The sequence below is a fragment of the Suricata suricatta genome, chromosome 9 (assembly GCF_006229205.1).
Source record: "Suricata suricatta isolate VVHF042 chromosome 9, meerkat_22Aug2017_6uvM2_HiC, whole genome shotgun sequence".
In the NCBI taxonomy this organism is placed as follows: Eukaryota; Metazoa; Chordata; class Mammalia; order Carnivora; family Herpestidae; genus Suricata; species Suricata suricatta.
Genome location: NC_043708.1, coordinates 59,119,800 through 59,144,280, shown reverse-complemented (window position 1 = coordinate 59,144,280; position 24,481 = coordinate 59,119,800). Strand labels below are relative to the sequence as shown.

General features: G+C 35.1%; 1 protein-coding gene and 1 pseudogene across 4 annotated transcripts in view; both read right to left on the bottom strand.

The window, feature by feature from the left end:
* RALGAPA1 (Ral GTPase activating protein catalytic alpha subunit 1) overlaps nt 1–24,481 on the bottom strand; it is a 262,207-nt gene that overhangs the window by 198,379 nt on the left and 39,347 nt on the right. For all 4 annotated transcript variants that reach the window (XM_029952940.1, XM_029952941.1, XM_029952942.1 and 1 more), the window contains exons 4-10: nt 18,657–18,714; nt 11,671–11,714; nt 9,973–10,150; nt 8,540–8,655; nt 6,231–6,369; nt 4,922–5,130; nt 1,705–1,944 (exon numbers count right to left, since the gene is read on the bottom strand). In XM_029952940.1, coding sequence (XP_029808800.1) covers nt 1,705–1,944; nt 4,922–5,130; nt 6,231–6,369; nt 8,540–8,655; nt 9,973–10,150; nt 11,671–11,714; nt 18,657–18,714 — 984 coding nt within the window. The remainder of the gene's footprint in view (nt 1–1,704; nt 1,945–4,921; nt 5,131–6,230; nt 6,370–8,539; nt 8,656–9,972; nt 10,151–11,670; nt 11,715–18,656; nt 18,715–24,481) is intronic.
* LOC115303128 lies at nt 615–715 on the bottom strand (annotated as a pseudogene).

Below are 24,481 nucleotides of genomic sequence, written 5' to 3'. Positions count from 1 at the left end.
AGAAAAATGTGAGACTAAAATTAATTAGCTAGGAACTAAAAAAAACCCAAAACCAAGAAAAGGAAAAAGATGAAATAACAAGGAGCAAAAAATGAGAGAGAAAACAAGTATAAAACAGAGAGGACTAACAGCTCATTCTTGAAATGACAAATCTCTAGCAAGAATCATAAAAAAAGGGGGGGGGGGACAAAAAAATACTAACAGGAATGAAACGGGGAACATGGAACATAAATACTTTAGAGATTAAAAAGTTTACGAGAACGTAATGAACTTTTTGTCAAATTTGAAAACAAATGCAATGAACAAATTCCTAGAAAATAAGCGTATACAAAGTTTATTACTTGAAAACTGAATAGTTCTATAAGGTTACTTTACTTTCTCCAACAAGTAAAGTATTCCAACATTATTCACCAAATATCTTTCCCTTCCCATTTGTCAAATAGTCTATCAACACAAACTGTAAACTTTGCCAACTAGAACCACTGCCAAAGCTGGACAAAATGTTAAGACAAGTTGGTCTCTTTTCTTTTTTATTGTGGTATTCACTTTATTGGGGTGGAATGAAACTGAATCCATTTGTATATAATTGTATACATTTTGTACTAATGAACACAAAAAGAGAGAACTGCTTCATGAATTTGCCTGTAGTCCTTGTGCAGGAGCCATACTAATCTCTGTATCATTCTAAATTTTCCTTTATGTGCTGCTGAAACAAGCTAAGCAAGTTTGTTTCTTTAACTTAGGTTAACAAAGCTAATGCTGCCTTACTGTTTTACATATCAATAAATACCTATACAAGGTGAAGATGCACTTTGCCTAAACAGCACAGACAGGGGAACCAGCATCTGGGAATTTTAGTCCCAAATCTACCACTTTCTTGCTGTGAGACTTGAACAATCCTCTTCAGCTACAAAACTCAGTGATGTTTACCTGCAAAAGCTAAGTACCTTTGCTATGAAGAGCAAATGATTAGTTTTCCACAAAATTTCTATGTAATTGAGAATGTGCAGAGGAATTTACAGATATCTTTATGTGATTACTTTTTATTCTCTCCATTTCTTCATTTTATGCCCCAAATAGCTCCCTTAAGCAACTTTAATTTCAGAATGCCTTAGAGGACAAAACTGAGCCTCTGAAAGGAGGATAAAGGCAATGAAAACATCGCTTCTTATATTCATAAACCACTCCTTATGGTTGCAGAGAATGAAAGACAAGATAATTTAATTTACTAATCAAATGGTACAAAGAAAAGTTTCAAAACAAAAAGTAAGTAACTAAGAAAACTGTTCTAGTAACAGAGGAGGAAATATAAATAGAAAATATTAAAGGATTAGATATAGCAAACTTTAAAATTAAAATTAAATTTAAAATTAAATATGAACCTTAAAAAACATTTCTAATAAGGGTCTCCTGGGTGGCTCAGTTGGTGAAGTGTCCAACTCTTGGTTTTGGCTCAGGTCATAATTTCGAGGTTCCTGAGTTTGAGCCCTGTATTGGGCTCTGTACTGAGAGTATGGAGCCTGCCTGGGATTCTCTCTCTCCCTCTCTCTGCCCATTCCCTGCTCATGCTCCCTCTCTCTTTCAAAATAAATAAACATTAAAAAAAAATTTCTATTAAGAATTTTAAATGGCTGCAAGTCAGTATATTCAACATTAAAAACCAAAGTCCACATTACAAATTAAAATTACTGAGAGGTACTTTACCTGACGAAATATCTCTGTGACAAAGTTCACATTACTTCTTTTAGAAGAAAAAACTCTGCGAACTATTTCAATGTCTGTGAGATGTTCTTCATCAATACTGCAGAGACTGGATGAGCTAGGTTCTCGCTCCGTGAGAGTGCTTGTATTAGAATGAGATTGTTCTGGTTCTGTAGTTCTATCTGCTTTATCAGCATTATCACTTTTGTTTTCTTCTCTGGATACCAAACTAGCAGCTGCTCTCTAAAATAAAAACAAAAGAGGAAGAATGCCATCATTTAATTTGGTATTTTGTTTTCTTTTTTTTTTCCAAGTTTATTTATTTATTTTGATACAGAGAGAGAAAAGGCAAGAGCAGGGGAGGGGCAGAGAGAGGGAGAGAAAGAATTCCAAGAAAGCTCCATGCTGTCAGAAAGTAGCCTGACACAGGGCTCGATCTCATGAACTGTGAAATCATGACCTAAGCCGAAATCAAGAATCGGACACTTAACGTACTGAGCCACCCAGGTACCCTGGTATTTTGCTTTCTAATAGCAAATACTGGTAGAACTCAAAGCATTCCACAAATAACTTATACCATTTTTCAAAATAGGGCATAGATCATAGATTTTTCTTTCTTTTTTTTTTTTTTTGAAAGTGTGAGTGAGCGGGGGAGACAGATGGTGAGGAGAGGAAGAGGGAGAGAGAGGGAAAGAGAGAGGCAGGGAAAGAAAGACTGACTACCTTAAGGAGGCTCCACATTCAGCATGGAGCCCGATGCAGAGCTTGATCCCACAACCCTGGGACCATGACCTAAGCCAAAATCAAGAATCGGACAGACACTCCAGGCATAGATTTCATTTAGAATCCATTCCAAATAATTAAGTGGCAATGCTAATAACTCAACATGAAGTAATATAGTGATACTGACTAATCATCTATCCATCTATAATTTGTTTTTAGAATGTTTGCAGTACAAACAGGTTACAAAAAAACAAAGGAATGGCAAAAAAAATATGACAGAAGTAGAAATAAAGCATAAAGAAAATATTAAAAAACTCAAGAGTGAGGTGCTTGGCTGGCTATCAGTAGAGCATGTGCCTCTTGATCTTGGGGTTATAAGTTTAAGCCCCATGTTGGGTATAGAGATTACTGAAAAGTAAAATCAGAAGGAAGGAAAGAAGGCTGGCAGGCAGTGAGGCAGACAGGCAAGCAGACAGGCAGGCAGGAAGGAACCAAACTCAGGATAACATTCTCTATTCTATTAACTTAAAAGATTTTTCACCATGACTGAAGATGAAACCTAAGACCATCAGTAAAGTAAAAATCTTAAGGTTGGTGATAAGAAAACTACTACCATGTTATGATAGTGGTAGCACTGTATCAGGGAATGGCAAATTAGATTCCATTAAGTTACTCAATTTGGGGGTTCAATTTTGTCATCTATAAAACAAAAAGGGTTTAAGTAAATGATCTCAAATATGCCTTCCCAATCAAAACCTTCATGATTTTAGTGCATTAAGTTCTGAGATCATGGAAAATAGTTCTGCTTGAGAGTTTCTATATTTAATAATTCTTTGTCAAGAACCTGGAACAAAGTTTTAGGGATAATATACCCAGTTGGCTACATATAAATAAAAGGCTAAGGGGGAATATAATTGAAATATTCTGAACGCTAATCAATTAAACACAAACTTTATACTTCCACCACTTAGTTTTGTAAAACATTTAAGAAGTCACACAAAAAACACACAGTGTAAGACTTTTTAAACTAAAAATTATTTAAAAAAAAACTGTAACATAGATAAGTTCAAGGAAAACATACATTGGAGAAAAAGGAGAAAGTAATAAAGAAGTAGAAAAAAGATGGAAACTATCTAATTAAGAAATACCAGAAGTTTATATATAAGTCCCTCCACTGTATAATTTTACATCACATTTTTAGACTCAGTGCCCTTGTTGAATTAAAGGGAAATGAGATGCAGGCAAAACTTTTTTTGGGGGGGTGGGTGCGTTAGGGTGGCTCAGGTCATGATCTCACTCACAGTACATGCGTTCGAGCCCTGTGTCGGGTTTTGTGCTGAGAGCTCAGAACCTGGAGCCTACTTCAGGTTGTGTGTCTCCCTCCCTCCCTCTCTCTCCCTCTCTCTCCCTCCCTCTCTCTCTCTCTTTCTCTCTCTCTCTCTAGGGTTGTGTGTCTCCCTCCCTCTCTCTCTCTCTCTCTCTCTCTCTCTCCCTCTCCATGGCTCATGCTCTCTCTCAAAAATAAACGTTAAAAATTTCAAAAAAAAAATGTTTTTATTTTTTTAATGTTTATTCTTGAGAGAGAAAGAACGTGCCAGAGAGGAGGCAAAGAGAGAAATGGTGACAGAAGATCCAAAGTGGGCTCTGCACTGACAGCAGATAGCCTGATGTGGGTTTGAACTCATAAACCATGAGATCACGCCCTGAGCCAAAGTTGGGTGCTTAACTGACTGAGCCACCCAGATGCCCAAGACTTCATATTTAAATAATCTCTACACCCAAAATGGGGCCTGAACTCACTACCACAAGATCAAGAGTCATAGGCTCCACTGACTGAGCCAACCAGGTACCCTGGGAGACAAGACATTAAGCCAACATTCTGTTAATGCTTGGAAATCTACAAAGAACTATGATGGTTCTACAATCATTTGATTACAGATTACTTCCAACTGCAAGAATCTGTATATACAATTCAGAATATTTTTAGTACTGCACAATTAACATAAAATACAAAAACAAAATTTTTTAATGTCTTTTATTTATTTTTGAGAGACAGAGAGAGACAGCGTGAGCAGGGGAGGGTCAGAGATCGAGGGAGACACAGAATCTGAAGCAGGCTCCAGGCTCTGAGCTAGCTGGCAGCACAGAGCCCGACGCGGGGCTCGAACCCACGAACCGTGAGATCATGACCCAAGCCGAAGCCGGAAGCCAGACACTTAACTGACTGAGCCACCCAGGCACCCCTACAGAAACAAATTAAAAGCTGAGACTCATATGACTAGAACTTTTTTCTATATCTTCCAACTTTTATTTTGTATTACAACAAACTATCAATTCTATAATAATTGTTAAAGTTTGGATTTGTAAAATACATTTATACAAAGAAAACACTATCATTTGTTTTTACGGCATTCCACACCTAAGGCAACTGAAATCCATAGACATATCTCTTAAGCCATTTTTAACTTTAACAAGTTTGCCTTATATGGTGTATTACCTGAATATTCTTTGGCAAGACTTCTCCTTCCATCCCAGGAATATGAGGTCCTGTGTGTGGCTTTGGCTCAAGCCAGAAAGAAACCAGCCAACGAATGACAATAACCCGAGCCTTAATGAAAGGCTCCTTTGTACAATAGATTGCTTCATTGGTTTCAGCATCCTTCTTAATCATAACATAATGTGGCTTTGGTCTCACCTGTGGGATATCTATTAAAAAGGAAAAGGAAAACAAAAACCAAAATAAGAAAAGAATTATGCTTAGATAAATCCACATTTTTAAGCATTTGAGAAAACACTCGTCATGATACCCTTGTTCTAGAAGTAGATTTGGTCCAAGAATGACATTTTAAAATAATTTGCTAGATATTAGCATGGATTCTAGAAGAGTGAACCACATATGGTAAATATATGGAAATATGTTTTTTGCAAGGTATCATTAAAAGGCTCAATGAATCTTGTCTAAGTACAGAGAACCTTTCATAGCCATTTGAAATTAATGAGAACTCACTTCAATTAACCTAAGACTGAGACATAAATTTTGAAGTAATAATACACAGTATGAGAATTTTTCCTTGATTTTTACAGCAAAAATATTTTTAAAGCAAGTATTGTTCTCAATGGCTACTCTAATTTAAGTCCTTTCTACTAGCTCTAATGGTTATGCCTAAACCTATGAGTTGTGAAACCTAGGAGTTGCCCAAACTTCGCAAAACTTAAGACAGGAATATTTTTCTGCAACAACAACAACAAAAAAAACAAAACAAACAAACAAAAAAAACATTCCCATATACAGATTGCCAGTGCCTTCTATATATGGAATGTCTACTAACCCAAGATTTGTCAGGAAAGTTCTAGTTTCAAGGTTCAAACAGCCATTTTGGCATGGCCACTAAATACTGGACAAGACATCATCAAAACATAGGACAGTGTAATTATGCATATGTAATTTAAATAAGACATACTAAATGGAACCCTTGGGAAACCTTTAAAACATTTACAATGTAGTTAAGGATCATACAAAATATAAGGATTAAGTTTAATTTATAATCACAAATATTGCTGGTAGGTTAACTTTTCCAACTGGTGAGACCCAAAGAATATGTTTTTTTAAAAGAACCTCTTCATTCTCAGCAAAACATTCCTATTAATAAAATTCCACTTTCTATATGAATCAAGGTATAATATCTTTAAAGAATCAATAAAAATATTAAATGTTATGTTTTCTTCAGGTAACAAATGCCAGCTTTACAATGAGGTATATTTTATTCTTACATGTGCTCTTTTAGAAAATTCCAAAGACTACCTACCAAGTACAGGATGATATAAACTATTCTCCTTGCAGATGTTTGGGAAAATATAAGGCAAATAGTATTTCTTAAAATGTGAAAACAAAAATGAAAATCCCCTTTCTTGGTTTTCTTTGTTCTTCCATTCTAAACTTTTTACCTAAAAATAAAAAATAAAATGAGAATCATTCCATGAGACAGAAACAGTTATTAGATTATAAACAAGCTTGTAAAAGGTTAGTTAAGTAATACACTAATCTGTTACACTCTAAAGATATACAGCAAAATGTATATAAAGGACAAATCTTAAAATGGTGGTTTAATGCCATGAAAATGCATTATATATGTTATACTTTAAAAATCTTGGAAGTTAAACTTTGCTCTGGAAAATTTTCAAAGTTGACTCAAACTTAGCTCTACTCATGACAAAAATACAAATGTTCTTTTCCCCATTGTCCCATCCTGAATAAATCAGCCTTAAAAGTCATACAAAATAAGTATATGTGGAAGTAGACAAGGGAGTAAAATCAGTGGTGGTCAAATCCAGGTAATCGGAGCTTGACTGTAAGAAGCAGCGCCTCCATGGAGGGGATATAGCAGAGGCAGCAGCACAGTGGGACTTAAAGCCTGAGGAGGTGAGGACACTGTCCATGAAGTAAGAAGGTAGGGACAGAAGGGAAAAGAGCAGGATAATACAGGGTGTAAGGATCCCAGTCGGGTGAGGAAGATACCTAGGTAGGGGAAGGTAAAGGCCCAGAGTAACCTTCAGTGAGATATCACTACACATTAACTTCAGAATAGCTAAAATTACACCCTGACCATACCAACTGTTGGGGAGGATGTGACACAACTTTTAAGTTTCATAGATTGCTGGTGGAATGTAAAAACACACAACCATTTGGAAAACAGGTTGGTAGTACCTTAAAAAATTAGTATATACCTACTCAACAATCCAGCTATTCAACTACTGGGTAATTTACTCACGAACAGAAAACTTTATGTCCACACACAGGGACTTGCTTATCAATATTCACCCCAATTTTATTTGTAATAGCCAAAAACTGGTAATTCCCATCACCATTAGCAGATGACTGAGTAACAAAGTGTGGTATAGCCATACAATGAAAAGCTACTCAGCAATAATAAGAACCAAAATATAGATATACAACAGTATGATCTGCAAAATATTTATGATGGAAAAAAGAAGCCAGACCAAAAAGAAGTATGTACTATACAATTCCATTTGTATAAAATATGGAAACTATAGTGACATAAATCAGATCAATAGTTGCCTGGGAATTAGGTAGCAGTTAGGAGAGGAAAAGGATACATTACAAAAGCCTCTGAGAACTTTTAGGGGTGATATGGTCATTATATTGATTGTGGTAATGGTCCCCTGGCTGTATACACGTAATAAATCTCGTCAAATTGTATATTTCAATATTGCAGTTTACTGTAAGCCAATTATATCTCACTAAACCAGCAAAACGTTTAAAAAATCTATATGAAGCATAAAATTCATTTTTTAAAAAAGAAAAACTGGTAATAATAATGACAGTAACAACTACCACCCATAGAACACTTACTTGTATCATTGTTTTGCACTAATTATTTAACCCTCAAACACCAAAATAGGATAGGTATTATTTTTATGTCTATTTTAAGTCAGAGAGGTTTAATTTAACAAAGGTCACACTATCCGTAAGATGTGGAATCAGATTGAAATCTTGGTAATCTCATTCAGGGTCCAAATTAACTTTATAAATGTTAAATCTAAGGCACAGGGAATTTTTACATTTGGAACAGTTACAAGAAATGTATATATGCTAGGAGTGTTTTCATCAATCAGGACGCGCACACTTCCTATGTAGAGATGAAGAGGTCACCTTACAAAATACATTCACCTAGAAATTTAAATAGGTCAAAGTATAAATTACATTCCTGTACCCACACCCCATTCTGAGCCTACCTCCCTACTGGTTGCCTCTTGGCAGGTTGATCCCTAAACCAAACAGTTATTAGTTTTTTAGTGAAAGATCACAGCTGCTGATTATAAAGGAAAGGATTAGAAACTGGCCCACATAAGAAGGTTTATAGATGAAAGAGTCTACTTAAAAATTCCTCTCTCTAGCTCCCTAAGGGATTAATAATCCCTCCAGTGATCTTTTTCCCCCCCAGGAATGGCATACTAATATACATTTTCAAAAGTAAAAATCTGTCCTCCTTCAAGAAACTACTTGAACAGAGTAGAACGACTACTCAACAGAGTATGGTAAGAGAAGGAAAAATGATGGTAAGGGGAGTGACATCTCAAAGAAGATAAAACATACCTGAATTACTATATATTTTAAAAGTGCTTCAAGAAAATAGCTTGTGAGATCTTCTTGTCCTTTGTCCCCTGATTGTGGGGGGACAAGAGGAGTGATCTCCTCTATAGTGACTTGAGCTGTCCAGAGACAAAAGAAAAGTTCAGTATAATTTCAAAGCAAATTTAACAATGAAATTATGTGGTCCAAATAGAATTTAACTGTAAAACATATATGCATCTTGAAAATGTTCTAATGACTGAACCTTGAAATAAATCTGAGATTCTCCTGACAATCCATCACAACCATAAAGATTAAAAATCAACAGTTTCATAAGCCCTTGATTGAGAGAATGTGACAAGGATGGAGAGACATCTATGAAGGGCTTACAAGTAAATCTCACTTGAAAAAGAACTTCTCATATTTTAAAATTCACATTAAGTGTGTCCATTATAAAAATTCCACAGTATGATGAGTAACAGCAACAATAATTAACTTATTCATCAATTAAATACACACTACTCTAGTAATGACCACGCTTACTCTTTGAGGTAGCACTTTATTTTTAAAAAAATAGCTATTTCCCTCTTAGAAAGAAAGAATAACACCTTGGTTCCTTGAATACAAAAGTCCATGTATAAAATAAGAAATCTTTACATTTTTAAAAATTTTCAGATATTCAAAACCTTTCATTGTAACAACTGCAAATTCAAGAAAACCAACCAACAACTAGCTGAATTCTCTTAAATATTTCCTAAGCAGCACCTACTTTAGTACAGGCAGATTCCTAAACTTGTTTCAAAGTACATCTAAATTAACTCAAGGATACAAGATGACATATGAGAATTAAAAATGAAAGATAAATGTAAAATGGCTTATATTAACCATGTTTCTGATGCTTTGATGCCAGAAGACTTGCTGGCCAGGGAGAGAAGAATGTCCCTTCCAGGACTATCTACCTAATTCTCAGAGATCATGAACATGGGCTGGAGAACATGCCTTCCATGTGCAAAGCATCCAGTCCTGAGTCCACACCTCTATTCCTCTTCTTTTAGGCCCTAACCTAATCACCCAGGTACCTGAGTGACAATGAGGGAAAGTCCCTTTCCACCTGAGCCTGCTGAAATTATCCAAATGAGCCACAGGACTGCTCACACTGCCTCACACATTCCTACCTACAGAAGTCACAGTAAGGGCTCCTGCCTATACCTTACCCCTGACTGACTCTGGTACTTCCCCATGTGGCCATGCCCTCTCCTTCTGGAAACTGTAACTATTTTTTTTAATGGCAATCATCTTCTAATCTGTTGGCCTCATCATACCTGAAAAATAATAACACCTACATTTTACAACATGGCCTTGAATTGCCCAGTTAATAAACGTACAGACATTTTAAAGCTATATTAACTACACAGAAAATTTTAACATACTAATGTTTAAGATCTCATGAATCTTACTTTCTTGAAGGTTGAGTGGAGGATTAATGAGATTATCTAAAGTTCGAGGTCCATGTTCAGATTGTAGTGCTGAAAATCCGGGAATTAAGCATGAAAACATCCAAAGCTGTTCTTTGCTACAATTATTCTGAAGAGCTTGTAACCATAATAAAAAAAGACGAACACCTTCCCGCCTGATCTAAAATAAAATAAAAGCAGTATTTTTACTTGTAATGGAAGTATTTTTACTTTTGAGGCCAAAATTCTCTAGAAGATGATTAGAGTATGTTACTTTGCAAACAGAAAAAGGCAAGAAAGAGGGAAAGGAAAAAGAAAAGGAAGGAGAGAGGGAAGGAGGAAGAGCTATTACATCTGTTATTTATTGAGCTCTCATTGTTTATAAATCTAAATTCATGGATTTGAACAATTACAGAATAAAGTTGGCCTCTTAACTACTAAAAGCCATCAGGCAATTTTTATTCTGTAACTTCCATTTGTAAAGAAGTCAGAAAATCATTTCTTTCTATGCTTCCTCTTTCTTATCACAACTGGTCTAATACAAGAAGCCCAAAGAAAGAGGGCAATAACTGGTCTTTGCTGTAATGAGTTTGGTAAAAGGAAGAATCATAATGGGGATCCTGGTGCACAGCCACATCAATGTTCTTGTTCTTAAAAGGTTTACTACTCTCTGAAATTATGTCATATACTTATTATTCGCTGCTAACCTGCAAAACAAAAATTCTGACCTATTACTATAGTCTAAGCACCTAGAACAATACCCCATATACAGAAGACAACAAATAGTTGAATCAATGAATAAATTCTCTCCCAAGAAGAGAACAGGAAAAGACAGAAAAACATTCAAACTCTGACAAGCAAAACATCAAATTCTTCACTGACCTAACCTCACTGGTAGCTTTGGAAATCAGCCTACCACAGCTTGGTAAAGGGCCACTGTCAAAGCTGTTTAACAGATGCCAACCTCACAATTCAGGGAGATAACAAGGTAAGGATTAGGAAGACTTATGCCTTCATATTGCTATTCCAAGCCTGGACACCAAACCTACCTTTAATATGAAACTTTCATTTAACCTGTAATGAGATGCTTTTGGACTATGTAGCTTCTCTTACAATAGCACAATGAGATAATGAAAAAGAAATAAAAACTTTTTAATATAAATCTTCTATGTCTCGCTGTATCTAATAGTTATGGTAATATAAAAAATTACCTATTGAATGACTAAATAATTTTTGTCTTCTGGGATCAGAGAGTAAAGTATTTCTAATGAATCACTCAATGCAGTGGCAAACAACAGGTTTTTTTTTTTTTTAAGTTTATTTATTTTGAGAGCAAGAGAGAAGAAGAGGGGAGAAGAGAGAGAGGGAGAAAGAGAATTTTAGGCAGGCTCCTCAACGTCAGCACAAAGCCTGATGTTGGGCTCAAACCCACGAACCATGAGATCATGACCTGAGCTGAAACCAAGAGTGAGACATTCAACCAACTGAGCCTCCCAGGTGCCCCAACAATAGTTTTTCAATAGCCTAATCAACCTAGTACATATTTCACACATACTGGGTATGTTGCTATATTTTAAGTCAATTCAATTAAGTGAACAATTCAAATTTCTTTAGGAAGGAAGTTGATGTGGGAAAGTAGAACAGGACACTATATGCTTTACTCGGTTTTTTAAAAGTTATAGAAAAGAAAGAGAACTATACCTTCAAGGAATTTCCTGTGTGGAGTAGTTTCTTTAAAATCAATCCTGAAAAGAAAAGATGATCTTAAACATTCATAATAACAATGTCTAAACATTCATAATAAACATTGTTTTCAAATGTCAGAGTTCTCGGTCAGACTTGAAAACAGTTTAAAACAAGTCCTTGGCAACCTCCAAATTATTCTTGGTGACCCTGATATCCCTCTGGCCATAATCTTGGGACCAGAAAGAGACTTAAAAAGTCACCTTTACAACACATCTCCATGACAATTAACCATGATTTATTCTATCAAAACAAACCCTAAACACAAAACTGCATTTAATACAACAATCTCTATGTATCTCTTATTCAAGACTAAGAATATAATTAAGTACTTTCTCCATCACTAATAAAAAACTACTGTAGGATATTTCCATTTAGTTAGCCACATGAACTTCTATAAATCTAATATTCCCTAACAAACATTTTCATTGTACTAACTTTCTTTTTCAGAATATTCAAATTCATCTTAATATTTTTTTCTTTTAATTTATACAATATTTCAATTCTATAATAAAATACTGAAATGACATTAACAACCACCCAGAGATCCATTTGGTCTGAACCTATGTAACACAGGCCCATGTTTCTAATAATTTCAAATTTTCACTTATTTACATTCTATGAAGTTTTATCAGTAATAGGTATAACTGAAGCCTCCTTTGAAACCATGTCAAATCATTCTCCTTCCTTCCTTAGAAAAAAACATTATCCAGATTTCAATATTATATCCAAAAATATTTTTATATTATAGTATTTATTTATAAATCAACAGGATATTTAGAACTGGTTTATAAGTTTAAAACCTTATGCCAATAACAAGAATTTATTCCACAGCTATTTCTTCCAATACTGTAGTTCTATTCTTTCTAATAACCTCAAGATTATACATATACAAAACACACAGACACACAAAGATCAAGCCTAGATTTTATTTGGTTAAGTTTCATTTATCATACAGAAATAAGCCTTAATATTTCAAATAAAACTGTTTTATCTGGAGGTACTTGGGTGGTTTAGCTGGTTAAGCCTGTGACTTCAGGTCAGAGCATGATCTCCCAGTTTCATGGGTTCAAGCCCCGCATCAGACTCTGTGCTGACAGCACCCTAGAGGCTGCTTTGGATTCTGTGTCTCCCTCTCTTCCTGCCCCTGCCCTGCTTGCACTCTGTCTCTCTCTCAAAAATAAACATAAAAAATGTTTTAAAAACAACTGTTCTTTCTTCCTTACGTTTGAGCAAATTCAATTTCTTAAAGCAATACTATGCTATTCTCAGGAATACTATAATAAAGGTTCTTGCTCATGATTCCCTTGTAGGCATGGGAGTTTCCGCAGGATATATTACCAGAAATGAAATTACTCACTTCAACTTTACTCAATATTAGAATATTCTCTCCAAAGAGTTGAGACATTTAGCAGTATAGTAGTGTATGAGAATGCTATGGTTAACACATTCTTGGCAACACAAAATACTGGTAGGATGCTCTAAAATATATCTTCACAATGTTTTCATTTGATGTTTCTTAGTGACACTAAGCATCTTTTCATTTCATCATTCAAGCTCCTGCAAATTGCTTATATCATTTGTTCATTTTTCAATTATGTTATTTTGTTTAGTATAAGAGAGTTCCTTATACATACTGGCCACTAATTCTAGGTCACTTCTTTGAATTGGAAATATATTCTCTCAGACAACTCAGCCATGTTTTTATTTTTTTTTTCAAATAAATGAAAACAAAGCACAACATATTAAAACTTACAGGATAAGCTAAAACAGAGCTTAGAGGAAATTTATTGTCTTAAATATCTATATCAAAAAAGATACCAAATTAATATCCTAGACTTCCATCATAAGAAAATACAAATAAATTAAACCCAAAGCAAGCAAAATGTTTAAAATCTATAAAAGGCTAGAATAAAACCAATGAAATAGCAGAAAAAGAATAGAGAAAATCAACAATACCAGAGTTAGGTCTTTCAAACGGTCAACACCGATGACAAATGCCTAGCTAGATTGGTCAATAAAATAAGAAGATGCAAATTACACAATTTGGAAATGAAAGAGGGAACAGAACTACTGGCCCTATAGGAATGAAAAGAATTATTACAAGAGAAGAACCTGAACTTGACACTAACAAATTAGATAGCTTAGATAATACAGACAAATTCCCAGAAAAACACAAATTACTCAAAGTGACTAAAGAAACTGAATTAACAATTACAATTCCTCTCTTAAAGAAAAGCCCAGGTCCAAATGGCTTTACTTGTGAATTCTACCAAATACTTAAATAGTTGTTCATAAAATCTGTCAGGAAATGGAAAAAGAGGGAACATTTTCCAATCTATGTATAAAGCCACTGTTATCCCAATAATAGAGCCACATAAAGACATGACAAGAATTGCTATAGAATTAGCAAAGTATATTTAGCAATATATTAAAATGACTAAAATGACTAAAATTTTAACTAAGTGGGATTTATATCAGGATGCAATAATGTCTTAACACCTGTAAATCAATTAGTAAATTACAAAATATTAATAAATAACAAAACCACCAAGGCACTGGCAATGATCATGTCAACAGACGCAGAAAAAGCATCTGACAAGATACAATGCCCCTTCATGATTGAAAACTTACGACAAACTGGGAATAGAAGACAACTTCTTCAACTTAATAAACAGCAAATATAAAAACAACTAACATCATACATAATGGCAAAAGACTAACTGCTTTCTTCCACACATTAGGAAAAATGCAAGAATGTTTGCTTTCACCACTTTTATTTAACACTGTACTAGAGAAATAGTAAATAAAAAAAGAAAGAAATTAAAGTAGTACCAGACTGAAAATTAAAAGGTAAAGCTATCTTAAATTGCAGTTGACAAGTTGCTATATGTAGAAAATCAAAAGGAATCTACAATAAAACAAGCAGAATAGACAAATTATTATAAACTAGAAACAGTGTAAATATCCAGAAATTAGTGAGTAGATAAACAAAACATGAATATATCTGTATAATAGAATCCTGACAATTAGACAGCCTAATGATCTTGTGGAGCTTTAAGGCTACATCCCTTAAGAGATATAATAACCTTCTGAAGTTCAGATGTCTCAAAGAAAATTTCTTCATGGAGTGCCTGGGTGGCTCAGTTGGTTAAGCGTTTGAGTTCAGCTCAGGTTATGATCTAATGGTGGTTCATGAGTTCAAGCCCCACACCAGGCTCTGTGCTGATAGCTCAGCCTCTCTCTCTCTCACTCTCTCTCTCTCTCTCTCTCTCTCTCTCTCTCTCTCTCTCTCTCTCCCTGCCCCTCCCCCACTCATGCTAGCTCACACATGCGCACTCTCTCAAAAATAAACATTAAAAAAAAGTTAAGTTTCTTCATAAAAAACCTCAAAATTTTTATTATTATGAAACACAAAAAAGATCACTACTTCACTGAGTACCTTATCATGTGCTTTATTACCAATTCATATCTCTTCTCTGATACAAAATCTATTCAAATATGTTGTCTATTTTAAAAATTGATGTCTTATTATCAAGTTGTAAGAGTTCTTTATGTATAATGGGTACATCACATCTAGACTCATACCTTATCTAAAAAATTTAATTTAAATGGCTTTACTATTCAGTTTTTTGTCTTTTTGAACTCCTGAGTCAGTATCCTTCCTAGATATCCATAGTTTTAGTTTCCAAAACTACTATTTGGGATGGCTTATAGTTTCAAAACCCCAGAAAAGATTCCCCTCCCTTTTTTAAGATAAAACACATTTTATTCAACTAATCATCAGTTAACAGACATTGGGTTATTTTACAGGCACCCAGTGGCACAATCAGGTAAGCGTCCAACTTCAGTTCAGGTCATTATCTCACAATTCCTGAGTTCAAATCCCACATCTGGCTCTGTGCTGACAGCCCAGAGCCTGGAGCCTGCTTCAGATTCTGTGTCTCCCTTTTTCTCTGCCCCTCCCACACTCAAGCTCTGTCTCTGTCTCTTTCAAAATAACCAAAATTTATGGGACGCCTGGGTGGCTCAGTCAGTTAAGCGTCCGGCTTCAACTCGGGTCAAGATCTCACGGTTCGTGGGTTCGAGCCCCGCATCGGGCTCTGTGCTGACAGCTAGCTCGGGGCCTGGAGCCTGCTTCAGATTCTGTGTCTCCCTCTCTCTCTGACCCTCCCCTGCTCGCGCTGTCTCTCTCAAAAATAAAAATAAAAACCATAAAAAAAATTTAATTAAAAAAAAAAACAAAATAACCAAAGTTTTAAAAACAGACATTGGGTTATTTCCACTTTCGGACTATTAATGCTATGAACATTTGAATGTAAGTTTCTAGGCAGACATATGTCTTCCTTTCTCTTGAGCATATACCTGGGAATGGAAATTCTAGGTCATGTAGCAGCCCTATGTTTAATATTTTAGAGAATGACAGACTTTTTCAGAATAGCTCCATCATTTTACATTTCTGCCAACAATGTTCGAGGGTTCCAATTTCTCCACAGCTTCACCAACACTGTTATCTTTTTGCTTATGTAAAGTGGTGTCTCCTTATAGTTGTGATTTGCATTTCCCTGATAACAATGATGTTACACATCTTTTTTAATTTTATTTAAAACCATTAGTGCAATAATGGTTTCCAGAGTAGAATTTAATGATTCATCACTTACATATAGCATCCAGTGCTCATCCTACTAAGTGCCCTCCTTAATGCCCATCACCCATTTAACCCATTTTCCCCTTACATCTCCCCTGCAGCAACCCTGTTTGTTCTCTGTATTTAAGAGTCTCTTATGGTTTACCTCCCTCTCTCTTTTTATCTGCTTTTTTCCTTCCCTTCTGTATATTCATCTGTTTTGCTTCAGTTTCTCCCATTCTGTCAGCTGCCTTTTAGTTTTGTTGACTGTTTCCTTTGCTGTGTAGAAGCTTTTTATCTTGATGAGGTTCCAATAGTTCATTTTTGCCTTTGTTTTCCTTGCCTCTAAAAACATGGCTAGTAAGAAGCTACTGTGGCTGAGGTCAAAGAGATTATTGCCTATTTTCTCCTCTAGGATTTTGATGCTTTCCCGTCTTATGTTTAAGTCTTTCCTCCATTTTGAGTTTATTTTTGTGCAGGGTGTTAAGAAAGTGGTCCAGGTTCATTCTTTTGTATATCACTGTCCAGTTTTCCCAGCACCATTCATTACACACCTTTTCATGTGCTTATTGGCCATTTGAATCTTTTTTTTTTTAAGTTTATTTATCTTGGCACAGAGAGAATGCACAGGTGCAGGAGCAGGGTAGGGGCAGAGAGGGAGGGAGAGAGAGAATCACAAGTAGGCTGAGCTGTCAGTGCAGAACCTGAGATAGGGCTTGATCTCATGACTGTAACATCATGACCTGAGATGAGATCAAGAGCTGGATTCTCTACTGAGTAAGCCACCCAGCCCACCCACTTATTCATTTTTTTTTTAAGTTTATTTATTTTGAGAGAGAGAGTATATGCATGTGCACACACAGGAGGGGAAAGAAGAGAGGAAGAAAAAAGAATTCATGCAGTGCCCATGCAGGGCCTGTGAAATCATGACCTGAGCCCATACCAAGAGTCAGATGCTTAACCAACTGAGCCACCTAAGCACCCCAATGCTTGTTTTTAAACTGTGCCCAGGAGAGACTTCCTTTGCTATAACAGATTAAGAAATGTGGGGCCTAGGGGAACCTGGTTGGCTCAGTCGGCTAAATGTCCAATTCTTGGTTCAGCACAGGTCATGATCTCATGGAGCATGGAGCCTGCTTGGGATTCTCTCCCTTCCTCTCCCTCTGCTCCACCCTGCTCACATATGCACATGTGCTCTCGCTCACTCTCTCAAATAAATAAACTTAAATTTAAAAAAAGAGATAAATGAAGGACCTAAATAAAATCTATGACTTTTTTTTAATGTTTATTTATTTTGAGAGAGAGCAAGAGAGCTAAAGAGAGTGAGCAGAGGAGGGGCAGACAGAGAGGGAGACAGAGAAGTCCAAGCAGGCTCCCGCACCGTCAGCGCAGAGCCCAACACGGGGCTCAAATTCACAAACCATGAGATCATGACCTGAGCTAAAATCAAGAGTTGGATGCTTAACTGACTGAGCCACTCAGGAACCCCTATAACTTTCTCTTCTAAGAGAAACAAATACAAGTTCTACAAATGAATATTAAGGCCTACTTCAACAATGTAAATCTGGTGCCATCCACATATTCCTCATGAAAGAAGAGTCATGACAATCATTAAAATCATATCTGACATCATTGAGACACCTGAACCAAAGCCAACAATAGCCTACCTACAGACTCCTTTTTAATCACAGAGAGGGGAAATGCACATCTTTCCATGTGAGAGCCCTGTGGTGATACTGTTACTGTTATAATAGCAGACTCCCAAGTCAGCAAGCGCCTTGGCTTAGTCCTGGTAACAGAAGGTCTGTGGCCCTGGCAGTAATCCATTGCCATGGGTTTCCGCCGCACCCCCACCCCCCGCCTTTTTTCTTTTCAGCTTCATTCCATGATCTGGAAAGCTCCACTCTAGGCCTTTAAGCAATAAGCCTAACTCCAGTTCCCCTCACTAGTTTGTACGAAGCAAAGTGCCAGCTTACACTGCTTGCTTTCAAACATGAGCCCATGGTTTCTACTCTATTTGCCACATTACATTTCTCTTCCATTATGATTCTGAGATGTTTATTTTGCTGAGCTCACTTTTATTTTCTTGGTTTTATACTTTTATCACCATTGCTGAGGTAAAGGAAAAAAGAAATTTAATATGCCTTTTGACTGGTAATCTTTATGTTTTTATCTTATACTCCCAGTAAGTAAAGTCCAGTATTCTTTATACTGTTTTTACTAACAGATAAACTATAAATTCATTTCGATAATGACCAACCCATTAAAGAGCATTATCGTTTATGTCAAATGTCAAATACATATTTAAAATACTTACCAATACTATGAAACTGCCATCGCTGATGAATTCTTTCTGGAAGAAGTTGTAAAATTTTCTAAAAATCAGTACGAATAAAACAAAGAAAAAAATGAAAAGTAATGAGTCCACATTCTGTACAATGTGAAAAACTGAAGAGCTTATATAAGTTTCCTATGTAAAAGACAGTATGACAAACACAAAACAGTATTTGAACTAATCTGATTACTTCAGCACTAGTACACTGATCAATATTTGAAAACACAAAAAAATAAAATAAAATAAATAAAATAAAATAAAAACCACCCAACAAGCTATACTAAGACTTGGAACAAGACATTAATGAAATTTACCTTTCACAATGATGTGAAAAGTAAATGTAATTCTCCTTATTGATTAAATACTAACTCTAACATATTTCAAAATGATCATTTACTATTCTTAGAATTCCTCTATTATCGATAATAGTGATAAGTTTTAAATTCTTTAGATATTAGTATTAGTGACATTTTGTCTCCTATTTTTATAAAAGTAGGGGAAATATTTAAATTTCATAAAAATCAAATATTTGTACTGGGTTGATTCATGTGAACCCAAAAGCAGTATATGGTATGACGGCTATAGATATAACAGTATTTAAAAATTCAGGATCCCTACATTTAAGCCAACACAGGCTTCTATCAATTCAGAATAAACACATTTTACATATAATTCAAAATTTTACCTTTAATTCCTTTTACCAATTTCTTGTGTGAATTATTCAGTTCAACAGCTGCCTTACTATGCTGTTAACTATGCTCTCAATACTCATCCGCTTGCTGAATGAGTTTTGTGTGTGTGTTTGTTGTTACTGCTGCTCTTATTATTATTTAGGAATGCAACTGAATGTTCATAAAGGCCAAACGCTAGACACTTTATATAATGATGTCTCATTAAATCTCATCACAACTATCCTAAAAAAAGAGTTTATTATTCTCATTTGAAAAATGAGAAAATGGGCTAAGTAATGTGCTTCAGTTAGAAAGTGCAATGATTTCACTGTTTGTGAATTCAAGCCCCACTTTGGGCTCTGTGCTGACAGCTCAGAGCCCACAGCCTCTTCAGATTCTATGTCTCCCTCTCTCTCTCTGCCCCTCCTTGGCTTATGCGTGCTCTTTCTCTCTCTCTCTCCCTCTCTCAAAAATAATTAAATGTTTAAAAAAAATTTTTTTAATAAATAAATTTAAAAAAAGAAAAAAGAAAGTGGGGCTAATTCCAATCTTCATATTCCTTATTCTAAAACATGTACTTCTTTTTTTTCATAATATTTTATTGTCAAATTGTTTTCCATATAACACCCAGTGCTCTTCCCCTTAAGTGCCCTCCACCATCACCACCACCTCTTTTCCCCCCTCCCCCTTCCCCTTCAACTCTCAGTTCATTTTCAGCATTCAATAGTCTCTCAAGTTTTGCATCCCTCTCTCTTCCCAACTCTCTCTCCCTCCTCCGCTCCCCCTGGTTCTCCATTAGGTCTCTCCTGTTTTCCTGTTAGACTTATGAGTGCAAACATATGGTTTCTGTCCTTCTCTGCCTGGCTTACTTCGCTCAGCATGACACCCTCAAGGTCCATCCACTTTCCTACAAAAGGCCATATGTCATTCCCTCTCATTGCCATGTAGTACTCAATCGTGAATATATACCACATCTTCTTGATCCATTCTAAAACATGTACTTCTATACTATTCTGCCCAAAAGACAGTATGCATGTTTTACACCTCTCTATCTTCCATTTACTATGATCTTCTTTAGTCCATCTCATACGAGGGGATGATGAGAAATTATACAAGTTCTTCACGGATAATTGCTAGTCCCACATGAGATACAAATTTCCTTGCCTTTGTCCTCCTCATATCTCTGTAGCCAACAATTGTATAATTATATTTATTTTGGTGTGGAAAGAGTATTAGTTGAAAAGATAAGTTTATAACCTACTCAAAAGCATTCCTAAATTATGACTATTATACTTTAGATCTGACCCCTTATAAAATGTAAATAAACATGTTTTTTTTTTAACATTTATTCATTTTTGAGAGATAGAGACAGACTATGAGTAGGCACAGAGAGAGAAAGGGAAACATAGAATCCCAAGTAAGTTCCAGTCTCTTGAGTTGTCAGCATAGAGTCTGACACAGGGCTCAAACTCACAAACCGTGAGATCATGATATGAGCCGAAATCAGAGGCTCAACCGACTGAGCCCAGACACCCCAACATGTCTTTCTTTTTATGTGTTTAATATAAATATGAAAGAAAGAAACTATGTGTAGTTTTAAGAGAAGAAAACAGATTATGAATCCTATATCATTATTTTTAACACTATATAATGGCGCTATTCATTCTAACAAGAGGAAATCAGTTAATATATAAATTCTTAATTTTTAAAAATCATCATTAGTCTCTGAAGGTAGAGGTCAGATATTATTATCCCCATTACAAGCAGCAAAACATCACCACACAGGTTAAATATTTTTTCCAAAAGATGGAAACCCTGTATCTAACATCTTTTTTTTTTAATGTTTTATTTATTTTTGATAGAGAGAGAGAGACAGAGCATGAGAGGGCGACAGGCAGAGAGAGAGGGAGACACAGAATCGGAAGCAGGCTCCAGGCTCGGAGCTGTCAGCACAGAGCCCAAAGCAGGGCTCAAACCCACGAACTGTGAGATCATGACCTGAGCCAAAGTCGGAGGCTCAAATGACTGAGCCACCCATGTGCCCCTCTTAACATCTTTATATTCTAAGAAAAGTTAGTCATTCATTAAAAACAAACCATTGATCAGTATATATTACATACAGGAAAATAAATTTTTTTTAATAGAAGGAATACCCTAAAATATATTCTATTACCTAATTAATCCATCTCAGTTTCCTGAACACAGTACAAGCATGAATGTCTGAAGGAACCTTTTCCAGAAATTATGAACTTGCTTTCTCTGCTAATACTTTTTTTTAACTTCTTTTCCATCTTGATGACTTTTTTAAATGTTTGTCTGTTTGTTTGTTTATTCGTTTATTTAGTCTGACAGAGAGAGTGCATGCCTGGGGAGGGGGCGGTGCAGAGAACCCAACACTAGCCTCAATCTCAAGAACCATGAGATCATGACCTGAGACAAAATCATGAGTTGGACGTTTAACCAACTGAGCCACCCAGGCACCCTAATCCTGATGCGTTTTTTTTTCTTCTCTTGCCTAACTGCCCTAGCTAAAACCAAGTACAATATTCAATAGAAATGGCAAGAGTAGATACCCCTCTTTTGTTACAAATGTTAAGAAAGAGGCACTCCATTTGCAGCATGAAGCATGGACTTAGCTGTGTATTTTTGTAGGTGTCCTATATCAAGTTGACAAAGTTTCCTTTTATTTCCACTTTGTTAAGTGTTTTATCATAAAAAAAGTATTGGATTTTTGCCAAATGCTTTCTCTGTGTCTACTGATATGAACATGTATTTTTTGGTCTTTTATTCTATTATTATTGTATGTTAGTTGGTTAATTTTCAGAAATTAAATTTTGTAATCCTTAGATAAATCCCATTTGGTCACATTATATAATCCTTTTCATATAAATATCTTTATTTCATTTACCTTTTCTTGAGAATTTTTGTGTCAATACTCACTATATACTACTAATTTTTGTGTCAATTACTCAATATATAATAAAATGTTATTATATTTTAATATATAACTTTCATATTTTATATAAATTTTATATATTATATTTATATAAAATTTATGTTTATATTGTCATTAACTTATATATTCATTTTATTATATTTATGTTTATTATATTGTTATATAGGTTTTAATAAAATCTAATTATAATTATATTATTTATGTTGTTTTATGTTATTGTTTATATTATATATTAATTTTATATTATTATGTTGTTGTATAATATAACTTTTTATATTATATAAATTTTATATTATTATATTAATTTTCTTTCTTTGTCATGTTTTTGTCTGGTTTGGGTTGTAGAACACTGGCTTCACAGTGGCCTCACCTCTTTTTTAATTAAAGAATTTGTGAAGAACTGATACACTTCATCAAATGTCTGACTAAAATTCACCAGTGAAGTCATCTGGGTCTGGACTTTTCTTGGTGGGAATTTATTTAAATACAAATTCTTTTTACCTGTTAAGTCTTTTCAGTTTTCTATTTCTTTCTGAATCAATTTCACTGCTTTTATCTTTATAGGAACTTGTCTATTTATCACATTTGTTGGCATTCACTTGGTCATCATATTCTCTTATAATCCTTACAATTTCTATCAGGTTGGTAGTACTCCTTTTTAATTCCTGAATTTAGTAATTTAATTCTTTACTCTTTTTATTTTGTCAGTATGGCAAAATATTATTAGTTTTCTTAATCTTTCAATGAACTGACTTTTAGTTCTACTGGTATTCTCCATTTCTCTTTAAATTTTCAATTTTTGCTATAATCTTTTTTTTTAATGTTCATTTATTTTTGAGAGAGAGACAAGAGCATGAGCAAGGGAGGGCAGCAAGAGAGGGAGACACAGAATTCAAAGCAGGCTCCAGGCTCCAAGCTGTCAGCACAGAGCCCGACCCGGCGCTCAAACTCACAGACTATGAAATCATGACTTGAGCTTAAGTCGGACACTTAACAAACTGAGCCACCCAGATGCCCCTATTTTTGCTATAAAATTAACTGTAATCTTTATCTGCTTTCTTTGGATTTTAATTTGATCTTCTTTTTCTAGCTTCTAAGTGAAAACTTAGGTAACTGATGTGATGACATTCTTCCTTCTATCATATTAAGTCTATAACTATAAATTTCCCTCTGAATTCTTGGTTAGCTGCATTGCCTAACTTTTGGTATGTCATATCTATGAGCCATTGATTATTTGGGGGTTTGTTCAATAATTTCGACATACTTATGAATTTACAAAATTTCCTGGTTATGAATTGCTTCATTTAATTCCATATTAATTAGAGAATACAATCTAAATGATTTATGCTGATCTTTATAGTCTTTCTCAAAAATCTATGTTTTAATATTCCCCTGGTAAATAGTTCATACAAACACCTGGGGAGATAAACACAAGCAAATTCCTAAAGACTGATTACTGAAAATTAACTGCAGAGCAGATACCACCAGTTACGCACATTTGGAACTCTTAAAAAAAACTTTCTTTTTTTTTTTTTTAGCTGTGACTAAATTAATAGCTAAATCAACAGCTAAGAAAGATAGCAAATTGTTCAAATTCTTCTAAACTATATACCAAGGTACCCAAAATACAAAACAGTGAATTATCTTTAATTACCGACAGACAAAATAGCTCAAATTTTAGATACTGATTTCTTAATTCTTTACTGTCCTTGAAGTTACAAGATCGAATCATGGTTTTCTCCAGATTTCTGAATTTTTAATAAAGATCAAAATATTCCTATCACTGCTTGATTTCAAAGACAGAATGAAAAAGATAAGAAAAACTTTAAAAGTGAACGGGGGCACCTTCGTGGCTCAGTCAGTTAAGCATATGACTTCAGTTCAAGTCATGATCTCACCATTCCTGAGTTCGAGCCCCATGTCAGGCTCTGTGCTGACAACTCAGAGACTGAAGCCTGCTTTAGATCTGTGTCTCCCTCTCTCTCTCTGCCTCTCCCCTGCTCACACACACTCTCTCTCTCAAAAATAAATAAAAATTAAAAATTAAATAAAAGTGAGGGGATCCTAGGGGGTACCCAGGTTGCTCAGTAGGTTAGGCATCCAACTTCAGCTCAGGTCCTGATCTCGCAGTTTGTGGATTCGAGTGCTGAGTCAGGCTCTGTGCTGACAGCCTGGAGCCT